This window comes from Anas acuta, chromosome 11 (assembly GCF_963932015.1).
Source record: "Anas acuta chromosome 11, bAnaAcu1.1, whole genome shotgun sequence".
NCBI lineage: Eukaryota > Metazoa > Chordata > Aves > Anseriformes > Anatidae > Anas > Anas acuta.
In genome coordinates, this window is record NC_088989.1 from 20,541,682 (window position 1) to 20,556,878 (window position 15,197).

The 15,197-nt window shown below is 35.7% G+C and overlaps 1 protein-coding gene across 10 annotated transcripts in view; it reads left to right on the plus strand.

Annotated features, from left to right (window-relative positions):
- The window catches only part of CACNA1D (calcium voltage-gated channel subunit alpha1 D), a 244,308-nt gene that overhangs the window by 214,999 nt on the left and 14,112 nt on the right, over positions 1-15,197 (plus strand). For 9 of the 10 annotated variants that reach the window (XM_068694613.1, XM_068694612.1, XM_068694614.1 and 6 more), the window contains 5 exons: positions 1,554-1,684; positions 11,314-11,430; positions 12,919-13,280; positions 13,587-13,613; positions 14,456-14,605. In XM_068694613.1, the coding sequence (XP_068550714.1) occupies positions 1,554-1,684; positions 11,314-11,430; positions 12,919-13,280; positions 13,587-13,613; positions 14,456-14,605 (787 nt within the window). The remainder of the gene's footprint in view (positions 1-1,553; positions 1,685-11,313; positions 11,431-12,918; positions 13,281-13,586; positions 13,614-14,455; positions 14,606-15,197) is intronic. The other variant, XM_068694619.1, reaches the window with a different exon arrangement.

Here is a 15,197-nt window from a genome sequence, read left to right on the forward strand (position 1 = left end):
CTGTACTTTCTATCAAACGTATTAAAGTGTGTCTGAGCACATTAGATTTTCTGCATTCAGCCAAGCAAGTCACGAAGTTGTAACCCAGATCCTGAGATGTGTTAAGCACCTGTCTGACACAACGAGGGTAGCCAGAATGGCAGGAGCTTACCGTCCGCTGGAATGTGGGCTATAACTGTGGAGAGAACTTGGACACCTAAAATACATAGCCCTTCCAATACTAAAGTCCTCCTTCATCTGCAGTTCTAGCCAACTAGTAACCATGTTGCAAATGGCTGGCTCTACATATTGCTAAACTCCAGAGAGTAGGCAGCAGAAAGGGAAAAAGATAACTTTGTGCCAGGTAACTCTAGGGGAAAGAAATGTGTGAGAACAAAAGCAATGTTTTTAAATAGAAAACTATTTCTAGTTTTCTGGCAAGCATTACTTATCAGGGCATCAAACTTCCACAGCTGAACAATTGAATAGGACTCATAAAACAGACGCAAAGTACTTACATGCTGTGAACCAGGAGATTTCAGTATTGTCATAAGGTACCTGTTGTTGAACTTTGAAAACTGGAAATTCGGATTTGGTTCACAATAGTGACTCTGTAAAAACAAAATAAAAAAAAAAAACTATTTTTTACTGCACTGGCTATCTATGTATCTTTTGAACTGTGCAAAATTAGCTGTTGCAATTTATTTTCCTATCTATCAGCAAATCAGACCTTATATGATACAATAATGTGGGAAAGCAACATGTCTGTTTCATATTTACTCTTATCATCATCTAGGAGGTGACTAAGGACCAAATCTTCACTTAAACAAGAGCCTCACAGAAAATAAGTGAAATTGTAAAATCCGTGAGATTTTACTCCAGAATCAGCCTTATTGGGTGACAATAAGACAGCAGAAGATACGGTCCAACATGAGTATCTGTAACACTGACCAAATTCAAAGTGGAAGATGTTCAGCTGTTATAGTGAGGATATGACACCAATTAAAAAAAAAAAAAAAAAAAAAAGTGCATAGCAAAGCAGCCTGTAAAGATACCAAAGTCCTTGTGTAATTAAAACAATGCTATATTGATACACTAAGAAAATTTGGCTCAGCAGGAATTAAAAACAAAAACAAAAACAAAAACAAACATGAAATATGTTATGAGCAAGACCTTTTTCTTATAGAGAGTCACTCTTATAAGCATGTGTAAGTCACAGTAGCTCTTATTTTAATCCATTTAATTCAAGTAACTAAAGCCAATCTTTTAGCTTTTATGAACGTAAAAAGATGCTTATGTTTTTTTTAGAAACTTACATGAACTTACCTAGAAGTACATGAGACTTGGTAAATTATTGTAGTTCCTTCTTTATTAAGGACACGTTCGCCTACCTGACTGAGCCTAAAGTGCTTGCTAAAACATTGCTTTAAGCTAGTTACAGATTCCATTACTGTAAGATGAAATCATAGCACCTATTGCACCCATCACATTTTTTCCCCCAAATCAGATATGAGTGTACAGGCTATTGACAAATGTGCTGACCTGGGAGAGATCTGTCTGGTCTGTTCATTTAGATGATGAGGTAACCGTGGGGAAGTTCTATGCCACCTTCCTGATACAGGACTACTTTAGGAAATTCAAGAAACGCAAAGAACAAGGACTGGTGGGGAAATATCCTGCGAAGAATACCACGATTGCTCTGCAGGTGATTTTGTTTTTACATTTTAACTAACTATTTTGTGAGCTTACTTGAAATACCAGGTAGATGAATATTGATGATTGTGCAGTGCTGCAACGATTTAATTTAGCTGGGACACTTTTGGCCCTTGTTCATCAGAAAAGTAAAACGTAACCCTGCTTTTCTCTCTATAACAAGGTAAGTGCAATAAATTATTCTCTGTGAATTACTCAAATGGTAGCAACAGTTATAAAATTCCTCAACAAGTATAGTTGATACATCCAAGTCTAAAGTTGCTGAAGTAAAATCAGATAAATGAAGTTCTGAACTATCATTTTTGTTGTTTTACTTCAACTGTTCAATTTCTTACGTTCTGACAATGTTATAAGCCAATTCTCAGGTAACTTCCTAACAGGTATTACCTCATAATAAAGATGTTTTTATATGGTATTTGCTTCCTAATTCTCATTGTTCTTTTTCTTTTCCATTCATGGTTACTGGTGAAATAAGTTCTTATCAACATGTTTAATGTTTGCACATTTTGAACTTCACTTCCATCAATATATTCTGTACGAAGTAATATTAGCATGCTATATTAATGCCTGTCTCTTAAACCAAGCTGTTAAATGGAACCCAGGACAATAGATTGACTAGTACTACTTGGCCATCTGTTTTTTGGAAAGCCTGCCGCAAGCAGTCCATAGAGTATAAGTGATCTGAAGGTTATATTTTGAATATTTTTATCCAGTGATACCCTTGGCATTATGAACTTTGAAACATGCAAATGGAAGGCTGCCCTCAAATAATTCCATATATCACACACTGCATCATTTTAATTGGATTATGACTCAACAAACTGCAGTTAATGCTGGCTGGATTCCTACAAACTGTAAAGATATTTAACCTTTCTGATGCAAGTTGAAGACTTTGTTGTGAAAATATCTAAAGGGGGAGGAATGTGTTAATCCATATACCTTTTTTTTGTTAAAAATCCTGCTTTTTTTTTTCTCTTTTTCTTTTGTCTAACAAAACAATCTTTGCTGTCTTTAGTGGGCAATTTTTCTCTCATATTTCCTAATAATGTCTCTACCGGGAGCTCTGATACATTTGCTGTTCCAAGTCACGCATTTCTCTACAATAGGCAGAGAAAAATTCATTTCAATGCTTGTTACTGATGTATGAGCACATGGCTTGCTGGGACAATGTGAGCTATATTTGTACATCATCAGAGAGAAAAGAAATAACATGGGAAATGGAAGAGTTAAAAAGGAAAAGGCTGGAAACAGTTGAGAGGAAAGTGAAAGACACCAGATTGTTAGGAAGGATTTTGCAGACTTTGAGCAGTATTTGGTAATAAGGAGCTCAAAATTAGTTCTAAGCCACAGTACTACAGGTTTCCACCTCTGTTTTTGAAGTTGTGCGTGTAACAGTATAGAAACAAATAGAGTTTCCAAATGTGAGTATGCTCCATTGTTTATTATCAGATTGTGCTTCTTGTTCAATACCAAAGACAGAGAGAAAGATGAAACTGGGAAGAATTAGCACTTTCTCTGTCTTTAGACAAACATTTCTCAGTTCAGAACAGCTAAAAATTGCACCATGAATCTCTGCTAGGAAACTACAATGTTTTTTTGTTTTGTTTTCCTTTTGATTAAAACAATGTTCCTGTGGCAATAACATGATTCAAGCTAGTAGATAGGAAGTTGTTTCTTTCTTTCTCCACATTTTCCTGTTATACTTCTGTCTTTCTAATAAATGAATAATAATTCAGCTTCATCTACCAAATATCAGTAGAAAGACTATTTCAAAGAAACCTGAAACCTATGGTTGGAAAAAAGCCCTGTCTTATGGGGCATTTAAAGGATTAGATGTTTGGACTTGATGATCTTAAGAGTCTTTTCCAACCTAAATGATTCTGATTCCTATAGCTATTTCTCCAAAGTAGATTATCAACAAATGTAACAAGTTAATTTTTTTCTCTTTATTTTGCTGACCAATTTTGCTCAATCAAAAAATGATGTATTGATATGGTCAGAAGAGTTTATTCTGGAATAAAATCTTCCATATATATATATATATATATAAAATATATATATATTTAGAAAGCTACTACTTATTTATATTTTAGCTTCCTTTATAAAAATGTCAGTTATTCAGGAAGACTCACTCAGTCAGTGAGGCTAACAGTAAATTAGATCTCAGTTCTGATAACTGTTCCATCAATTCTATTTGCATTTCATCGTGAGTATGATATATAGGCTTGATAGCAGGCATTTTTCCATCCCTTCAGCTGTCAAAATCAACAACATAGGTTGTCTAACACCACGTTTCTGTAGTGGAGGAAGGAGAAAAACATAAAGAGGCACGTTGTGGCACTGCCTAAATATTGTCTCCTGAATTTTTGGAGTTTTATGCTCCAGTCTGTAAGACTCACTCTGTATTGTCTCATTTCTGCCATTTCTCAGTTCCAGTCAGAACACATTTATAGTTAGCATTTATTGAATTTTCCAGAAGAAGGAAAGCTGGATCCTAGATGCCAATGTTCATGATACCATATATGTGTAGTAAATAAATCACTGAAGGTTATCACACTCTTTGCACACTCAGAGACAGAAGGGAACTGTAAGAAAAGAAAATTAATATTATGTTCTACCAAAATAACTTATCTGGAAAGAAAGGAATAGAAACTGGGAATATTTAAGATAGCTAACAGTGTAGAAGCTGTAAAATTAGTGTCTTCCAATTAGCGACAAAGTACAGAATAGCATTTTAATTTATTTTTTAGTCATTAAGACAGGAGTCTTAACAAATGAAGATGTGAAACTTTCACCCTTTGCTTTCATATTATTTGGTTACATGAGACAAATTGCCTGTTGTGTCAAGAGAATTTCAGTGGTAGTCCCCTTGCCATTTTTGCATCAGAACCTTGACACAACTGGAATAAAGACAATGGCTTCTTCTGATAGTAGGCTTGAGAAATGTTTGAGGGGGAGAAGCAGCAATGTTTGGGTTGAGTAAGACCATTGGAATGGAGTTCCCTGCAAAACTAGATTTGCTTTGTGAATCTGTCGCAGGCAGGAATTCCCCTTCTTACCCTGCAGTGATTGCATTCAGGGTGATTTTTATATAGCTCAGTTTGTCCTCAAGGCTGCAGCATTTGTAGTTAGCCTAACAAAAGCTGCTCTTTGGAAGAGAAGAGGAAGCACTCTAGAACATGAAGTGGATCTCCAGAGTTTATCTACTCAGGCTGCTGAGTAAAGTCTTTTTGCCATGAAGTTTCAAATTCCTCCTCAGTCAGAAAAGTGTATTTCAAGTTATAACCAATAGCATTTGGTCTAAACTTGCGTATTGTCATTGAAACCATCTTCAGAAATAGTATAATGATTTTCCTTGGAACTACAACAGGCTAGAATGTTTTCTGCAGATTCAGGAGTTTTCAGTCCATATGAAGGGAAGAAAAGCAGCTAGTTCTGAAATGATAGGTGACCAGTTTGCGTTAGCTATCTACTGACATTTTTGTTGTTATACACACTTTTAGGACATGAGACACAAAATTCTTTGGGGGTGAATTGCTCATAGTGCCTTTCTTATTCTATTAATCAATATTTATGCAATTAGAATGAATACATTCTTGGGATAAAACCAGAAAATTATATTTGTAGCAGTAGTTTAGGAGATGTCTTTTTGTGGTGATGGAAAAATGTATTGAGCCAAACAGTAGTCACATTGCTGGTGAAAATAAATGTTAAGTGAAGCATGATCAGGTTTAATTACTTTTATCTGTTAATTAGAGTAAATGAATTAATTTGATGCTCTTTTTACTAGGGAACATGTGTGCTCTAAACTATATAACATTTGCATCTGTATTTCACATTTATTTACACACAATCCACTTTGTTAATATCTGCAAATAACAGTTAATGGATATTTCCCTTCACATCGTAAGGACATAAGCTCAATTTGTTGAGCTGAACTTGATCTTGGGAATGTGCTTTGGGTTAATTATGCTTTTTATCTATGAAAATATTGTAAGTAATATCAACCCTACAGGAAACTTAAGAGAAGGTAGATCTCTACTAGGCATCTATTGAGGGGTTAATATGCTTTGTTCAAGTTCAATTTAATGGTCTTCTGTGTTCATGTTGCATTCAGAGAAGGGCTTAGCTTCACAGGAGTCACAGTTTGACCGAAAGCACGGAGCTTTTGTGCCATTGTAGAGCAGTGCACTCAGCCTCGGTGTTAAGAGGGTGGGCTCAATGAAGATGAGGAACACTGGGGAATCAAGACTTGGCTACTACATCTCTTATGTTCACTGCTATAGCGTAGGTCTATTTAGATATTTTTCTGCATGCTTATTTTCTTACTTTACTACTTCTGGCATTGTGTTCCATTCTTACTGCCTTCAGGTTATTTTATGCTGTGACAGTGCATCTGTGGTGGTTTTTGTTCTTTTTGATTTTCTTTGCTATAAAATAAGCAGCTATTAAAAATGTGTTCATTATCACATTCATTATACAGCAGTTCATATGAGCAGTTTCATAGTCATATACTTGCAGTACTCTGAAACTCTTAAGAAATTAGCATTTAGAATTCATGTTTATGCTTTATTTCAGATCTAATTAGTTTATATAGCAATATGCGTAACTATCCAGCATTCTTCTAAAATCTGTGAAGCATATTATACAAGTGTCTGCCATTTCATGATATTACGATAAAATGCCTCAAGTAAGGAGCATTGTTTGTTTTATGTGACTAGAACTACTGTGGTGATCGTGATTCTTATTATTTAGACTGTTGTGTTTACTCAGCTTAAAATAAGCTCAAACTTCATCTGTGTGTAGGTTGCATGATGCCTCTAAATGGATGTACACTGAGTTCAGATATAGGGAAAATTATCTTTGTGTAGTTCCAGTATTCATAAACCTTTAATTTTTTTTCTAAAAGTCGTGACTCTGAAGTCTTGCATTATACACAAACTTCTCAATATAAAATGTGAATCTAAAATGGTGCTAGTGTTTTATGAATACTACAGATGCACAAAATTAATTTTAAAACTATTTAGCATTTGTTAAAAGCAATCTTTTTGAAATATTAAACTTCTTAATATTTTCATGCTTAATTTGACTTTTAAATATTTTTGCATTTTGGCATGTGATACTTTTCAAGTATATTTAGGTTCTGAATGACCAATTGAGAACTATAGTTATTAATCATATTACAATTTCACCACTGAGGGACACCTACAGTTCTATTCCTTTAAATTTAAAGGCACACATGTCATCTCAGTGCTGTGTCAGACATGGGGGCATTGCTAATTGTCTCTAGAGCTGCTGTTTAGCACACAGCACTGATGTATTAGTGCTTCGTGCCATCTTGAAAACATTGCAGGTACTATTATGCCTCATAAAGCACAGCTGTACAAAATTATTGTGTTAATTTGAAGTCATCTTGTGTATTTAGAGGAAAGCCTATTTAAAGACATGCTTGGTTTTATTATGTAATTATGTTTGGTGCACTCTGTGTCATGAAATAACTAACTATTGGTCTGATATATCTCATATTTCCCATGCCTAGAATGAACAAATTAAACAAAAAAAAAAAAGACATCAAAAATAAATTTTGGAGAGAGAATGTCTGAATAAGAAAGAGCTTTTATTTTTTGCAAATTTGTAGTGAAATGTATAGAATGGAATTAGAGTCAAACAAAAACAGTAGCATGTATCTCTTCTATTCCCCTACTTCAAAGAAATGTCAACAAAATGGAACAATATGAATAGAACCAACAGATGTCCTTTTGCAGAAGAGCGTGAATAATTCAGTGGTGCAGTTTTGGAAAAAACAGAACAAAACAAAAAACCACTATTTTTTCCAGTCACATATCCACTAAGCAAAAATATTTGTGAATAGCAAATAATGATACTCTGTGTTGGAAAGTTAGAGATAACAGAACTGAAGAGTTGTGTGTTCTGTAATAATCTGGTATTATTAATGCATTTTCTTAGAAAACTGATCCGTTTGACTGATTTAACAACCTTGAACCAAGCAAGTTTCCAGACTGTTGAGCTGAGATGGATATTAGACATACATACGATGGTAGAACTGACCCCCTGCTTCTTGAAATAATGTGATTTATATTTTGATCATCAAAAAAATAGGAAATAAAATAATACTTATTCACATTTATATTTATTTAGGGAATAACTTTAAAGGTGTTTTTACTGATGAAATAGCATAAAATAATCTTGAAGCTTCCTTTAAGGAAAGGCAAAAATTCTCTGGACAGGAGAAAATCTGCAGAAATCAAGAATCTGTCTCAAGAAGTAGATATAAAGGATAAAAGGTGGACTACAGAGAGTGTCACCCCTTCAGCAACCATTACTAACTAAATGAAATGTTATGAAAAGTCTTATATCAGTCTTTAATTCCTACCAGTTGTTCCGTTTATGGAAAGTAAAAAGGATTTAACTGTGATTTCCTTTCATCTGCAGCTCTGACAAGCCATGTGAGGAAGTAATTTCTGTATAGCACTAAAATTTGACGTTAAAAAAAAAAAAAAAAAGTCATTTTATTATGATGCCTCAGAAATGTGGCTGGTCTTGATTCATTATATGTATATATATATATATATATATATAACACAGAAGGTTTATGAAGTTCTTAGGGAAGTATTTGCCTGCTATGGACTTCAGCAGTTGTAGGAACAAAGAAAGAAGCACACCTCCCTGAAAAATGCAAGTAAATCACTGTCCAGGGAAGGACAGTGCATAGTTCCATTGTCCCTGTAGGGTTCTTGCTGTGAGTAGGCTAAACTGGTCAATATTGCAGGGGAAAATGTGTATCAGAAGGACCTTATTTTCCTTTTCAACTAATGGAAAGATGTGGGAAGGGTTGGTCTGATTTTGTGTTGTTTTGTGATATTATTTTTTATTTAAGAGATCTGTGATTTGCTTCTAACGTACTTGAAGGTAAAAGTCAAACATTTATCAGCCCATGATTTCTTTGTGATCTTCACAGAAGACCTGAAATGTAGTTCAGAGGAGGGGTATTCCTACTGGCAGACAAGTACCAGTGCCTGCCTTTTTACATCAGCCCAACTTCAGAGAAGTTGACTGATATAATGAGGGGTTGTCTTCTCACCACTAAGAGCTTAGCATGAGAGTTTATCTCATGGTGCAGAGCCGTCCTGCTGTAAAAATTCATAGATTGCTTAGAATACTTTTCAAATACTCCATGTAAAATGTGGCAGTACATGGGAGTAGTCACTTTACTGACAGACTTAGCAAAGTCAATCCGGGTGATTCTGTTGGAGCAAATAACCTAACGGATATTTTAATTCTGCAAGCAGGTGTTGCTTGTAGAACCTATGGCTTTGGTACTGGATGTCAGTAAATAAAGCTGATTGTTTGAGTATACTTTGAAAAGTGTACTCTTACATACTGTGATTCAGGTTTTAATTTTCTGCTGGTGACTGTCATTGCAAAGGGTCTGTCACAGGAAAATTAGTATTACTGAGGAGAGATGAGATGATAAAAGCTGCCTGCTCTTATTTATTCTTTTTAAGAGGGAGTAATTCACCAAGAAATATACCAGAAGGAAGTGGGAATTGTAATTACATGATTATTAGATATGTTCCTGCCAAACATTTGCCTTTTCTCAGTTTTCAGGTATATATTTATGGGACTTTGTCACAATTTGGCATACAGGAACATAAGCCAGTAGTTTTTGCTAGAGATAAAATGTATAATATTGCTGTCTGAGAACATTGCATTCAGAGAAGGGCTTAGCTTGAAGGGAGTTGGGGTTTGACCGAAAGCATAGAGCTTTTGTGCCGTTGTAGAGCAGTGTGCTCAGCCTCAGAGGGTGGGTTGATGAAGATGAGGAACACTGGGGAATCGAGATTTGGCTGCTACATCTCTCACATTCACTGCAATAGTGTAGGTCTAATCAGCTATTTTTCTGCATGCATATTTTCTTATTTTAGTACTTCTGGCATTGTGTTCTGTTCTTACTACAGTTTATGTTATAGTGTCGGTGATTTGGAAGTGTAAGTGATTATTCTCACTAGTGACAGAGTAACCAAAATATAGTAGTAATCCTCTGCTAAATAAATACTAAAGCCTTTGGTCTATTTTGAAATTTGTACCAGGGAGTGTTAGTGATGCCATTAGCAATCTTGCTAAACTTGACTGTGTAATTAGCACAGGAAGTGGGAAAAAGCACAGCGCATTCATGAAAAGTACATTGCATATTAACTCCCTAGTAAATGATTTTAGAGACCTGTTCTATTACAACATAACTCTCAGAGATCATCCTTGAGGAAGAAAATGTAATTGCCAAGTTCACATAGCTAATGTGATTATTCAAGTACCATTTTCAGGAGGTGAAACACCAGTAGAGTGAAACCTGAGCAAGAACTTGTGTATCAGCACAGGCTGATACAAAGCTTTTTAGTTCTTCCCTTTCCAGGTTCTGGTTGCCCACACTGCATAAATGCAATTTTGCTCCCCAGCAAACTGGCTGTTCCCACTGGGGTCTAAAAGCTGGGTGCAGTGCTGCAGCGAGCTCCCAGGAATGTGTGTGATAGGCAGCAGGAATGGGACCCAGCCATGCCTGGTACCTGCCAAGGCCCTCCAGCTCAGTCTGTGCTCTGAAACATGCAAAATGCTCCACCCATCTCCATGCCACCCCAGGAGAAGTAACGTGTCCCAATGGGCTGGTCAGCCTTCATGTCTGTATCAAAAATGCACAGAAAGATGATAAATCAGGCTTTTAGATCGTGATTGTGTCAAGTGCCATGCATGCGCTTTATATGCGTAAGTGTAGCACTAGTAAAGGGGTAAAAAAAAATTGATTTCTTCTGAACCTGAGAAGAAAAAAAAGAGTTGGGGAGAACAAGGTTGTAGTTTTTTGTTTGTTTGTTTTTCTTTACACAGTGGCAGCCAGAGTTAAAATAGGAAAAATATCATCTTTTCAGAGTAGGTAAGGCATACAAAAGCACGGAATTGTTGGGCACAAGGATGCTGTCTTTTTGCTCTGTGATGTGTAGGGGTCTCTTCAGCAGTTCCAGCACAGACACTCTTGCTAAAAATTCCTTCTGATAGCAGGCTTGAGAAGGAATATGAACCTTCTCAATACATGCTGAGGCCCCTGCTGCTGTAGCTGGATGGATTTCTGTTCTACACTGAAGGTTCACATCTGTACCTGTGGGCAGCACAGATGAGCTGGAATTATTTCACCGCTTTCTTTACAGTCTGAGCTCTGCTAAAACTGCTATTGCTGGAGCAAAGATCCTCTTGTGTTTCCTGCATGGACACAGGCTGCAAACACGTTTTTAACATTAAATATACATCTTTTTGAAATACATTTTATTAAAGTTGATTGCTTATAATTTCTTGTAAGATGAATTTTGTTTCCGTAGGGTACATCAGTGGTCCTTTAGTCAGGATCTACACAGTGGTAATAAGGACACTTCACTTCAGCAGGACTGTACTGGACTACAAGCCTTTTATTAATGACAGTAAAGAGACATAGTAGGATGCATCATCTATGAATATCAGGATACAAAAATGTGTTAACTGTTTTTTAATAATTTTACATGTCTGTGACTATAGAAGAATTTGCATTCCTAATATGTTATGATATTGTGATTGATTTAGGCAGGACTAAGGACACTTCATGATATCGGTCCTGAAATACGCCGAGCTATATCCTGTGACTTGCAAGATGATGAACCAGAGGAAAATAATCCAGAGGAGGAGGAGGATGTTTATAAAGTAATGTCAGAACACAGCTCTGTGACTTATTTGTTGTCGATGTTGTGTTATGTAATATAAGGTTTATAGAATGAGTTTATCCCCGAATGTGGGAGAATAATAAACGCCTCAAACCAGAAAATGTAAATATTTAATAAACATCAAGAATGTTTTATGTCTATCTAGAAAAATTGTATTACTAGGACATCTGCATCTCACCATAAATTTAGGAAGGAGTTCCAGCAAGAGTCATTCTTCTGCTCCTAATTTCTTCTCTCTAATTCTTATTTTTTCTTTAGTGATTCCTAAGAATGTGTGAGTCTTGCATGTGCCTATGAGGACAGCTCAAACTGAGATAGTGGCAAGGTTTAAACAGTAAATGTCTTAACATCTACAGTGGTGGGCAGGAAGAAGAGATGAACTTCTAGGCAGCCAAACCAGTTGCAGAGCTGCATATTTTAAAAGAATGCCTAGAATTGCACAGAAGTCAACTCACAAATGCCAGTTCCACTTTCCTGTGAGGGATATCAATAAGAATTAATTGAGAAAAAAGTTTGGTTTTCCTCTTTTATGCTTTAGCTATTCAGGCTAATGGTGAGCACTTAAAGTTGGTATTGTAATCAGCAAATTGTTTTTCAGCTAGCAAGAAAACTTAATTCTTTGCAACGTTTCAGAAGTAGATGTAAAGGCATGTTCCTGCAGTAATTGTCAGAAGCTCATAGTTTGCTGTCCTGTACAAAAAGAGGAGGATGTGGTACTGGAGACAGCAGTGCAGTGACCATCAGTAGATGCATTTCTCTGCCAACCATCATTACCTTCTGTCTTCTCTAGACTGAGCTTCAATTCTGAGCTGTCATCCAAGACACACCCCTGGCTAGACAGGGAGGCTACATAATCTGGGTTAGATGTAAAAGAGAGCTGCATGTCATAGTCATAATTTATCACTTAATTCTTTCTCATCCATTTCACTCTCAGGACTGGTAAAGAGTTACTGCTCTTTCTTATATCTCTGCAAGAAGAAAGAATGGAACCACTGAAGCTTAATGCTATCTACTTGAGATATGCTTGCAAACTGTTGCATGGCACTCCATCCTGTCTGAGTGACACCTGTTGCAAACCAATGCTCTGAGAAAATAGGAGAGAATTCCACCAAAGTGTTCTCAGAAATTACACAGTCCTGTCCCTTTTTGAGGAATTTGGTGCATGTTCTTCATGTATAAGAATCTAGGTTTCTCTTGTGTAACAAAACACAGAGTAAGCTGGATGTCACATTTAGTTGTATGGAAAAAGAAAAATGTTCGCTAATTTGACTCTGAAATACAAATACTGTCATTAGCACAATCACATCTCTATCACTTCAGCAGATCCCATCTGAAGCATCATAAATTAGAAAGAAAAATCACATTTATTTGATACTTTGTATGCATGTTGGAGAGAAGTAAGTCATTGCTGTCAGAAAATGTTTTTTGTACCTGATGTTAGTTTTTTCTTTCTCTTCCCCTAAAACAGAGGAACGGTGCCCTCTTTGGCAACCACATAAACCATATTAGCAGTGACAGACGCGATTCATTTCAACAGATCAACACCACACACCGTCCTTTACATGTTCAACGGCCTTCAATTCCATCTGCAAGTGATACTGAGAAAAATCCATATCCAGGAAATTCTATATACCACAATCATCATAACCACAACTCAGTAGGAAAGCAAGTTCCAAACTCAACAAATGCCAATCTCAATAATGCCAACGTGTCCAAAGTTGTCCATGGAAAACACACAAATTTTGGAAATCATGAGCATAGATCTGAAAATGGTTACCATTCATACTCCAGAGCTGATCATGAGAAGCGTAGAAGGCCAAGCAGTAGAAGGTAAACTTATGAAAATAATATTTGCTTTTAAATTAATGTATATGTTTTAAATCCACTATAAGAAAAATTGTGCTGCATTAAACTAATTCATATATTTAGCTTCATTTCAGTTCCCTATTACTGTACAAAACTTGAACTGTAGCTTTGATATGTGGGAAAATGGTGTAACTTTAATAAGGTTTGAAAATAGTCATTTTATTTAAAATGAAATTATTACAGTACAGACAATGTAATCACCAATGGACTTCTCAAAGCTACCTGATTTTAAAGTATCTTTCTCCATAATTTCATGGCTTACCTGGATAGAACCCGCTACTACGAAACATACATTAGGTGAGTTTACTTTGTTCTGATATAATTGAAAAGCACAAAGTAGATTTTTTTTTCTTTGTTCATTTAAAGAAGCAGTGTGGTTCTCCAGACTAACTGCATGACAATGAATATGCTGATAAATTAACGTGCAGAATGCTAAGTCAGATTGTCCACTGTTTTAAAAGGGTAAACTTCTCTTATAGTTCAAAACTATTCAAACCCTCCTAAAGTCTGCACAGGTTTGTGCAGTTTTCAGCAAACAAAAGATCACACCTGGTGGTAGTCCTTGTTTAAGATTGACTTGCGTAAATTGGAAAAAAAATTATGTTAGCTTTTGTAAATACTTCTATGTATGATCCCATTTATAAGGGGCCCAAAATGTATCCTGGCCTTGTATCTGAATATTTTCTAAGACAAGATTTTAAAATTAGATGTAGTCTGTTATTTGAAGTGCATTGCTAAATGTGCGTTCAGTTGTAGTTAGTCTAGATTTGGACACGCATTTTTCTTGGAAGAACCTCAGTGAATGCTCCTTAATATTTTAGCTATGTGGCAACCTTCCAAGATTTGAGAGAGGCTGTTTTTCTACCATGTACTTTGAATTTATATTTTGTAAAAATGTCTTAAATGTATTCGACTTCGCAGAACATCCCCATGTTAATTATTTTCATATTTGTACCATAAACAAAGAAAGGAAGGCCACGAAGAAACAGGTAAACTGCTTCTATTCTGAACTGTAGTTCTACAGAATTTACTACAAAGTCACATTCTGCCTGAGTTGTTAATTCTTTTTTATTGAATGCACCTTCAAAGAGCTATGTCTAAACTATAATCAGTCCCAAGTATTTGTTTGCTGCTTATAGGTCTGACTCTGGTGATGGACGTCGACCTACTATTTGCCGTGAAGAACGTGAAGTTCGGGACTATTGCAATGATGATCGTTATTTGGAAGAACAGGAATATTTTAGTGGAGAAGAATATTATGAGGAAGACAGCATGTTATCAGGAAGCAGGTGAGGATATTTGTTAAACTGAGAAAAGATTTCAGGAACATATGTATGTATACATATATGCTCCACTAAGAGTACTTACAGTGAAAATTTTCTAATGAGGTTAATACTCCACAACTGCTGGTAAGTGAAATGGTGAATAGAAATAGTGTAGGTTCGGCAAACCTTTGTGTTTGACATCAAGTGCTGGATTCAGCAAAAGTTCTGTACAAGATTTTAAGCAAAGCAGAAAGTTCATTTGAACAGAGTATAAACTAGTATAAAGTTGTGCATAACCAAATAATCCTTTTTGTTTATAAACAAAATTTCAATTACAGTGGAATTAAGGGTTAAGGTCCGCTAAAGGAACTTTTAGAAATGGTTTTCTTCTTGTAGTATTAGCTTAACTGATGAATTGGATGTCTTTCTTTTGAAAATTTTCATTATTACCACTTTATTAATGTTCCTCTCAGCACCATTTTCTGTCTCCCTGATACAATCACTGTCACATTTTCCTAGCCTTTAGGTGATTGGAATTGATAGTTTTTATGGTTTGTTCATATGTTTTATGGAAACGTCATAGATTGCATTTCAGTCAGATTATTGGCATTTGTTA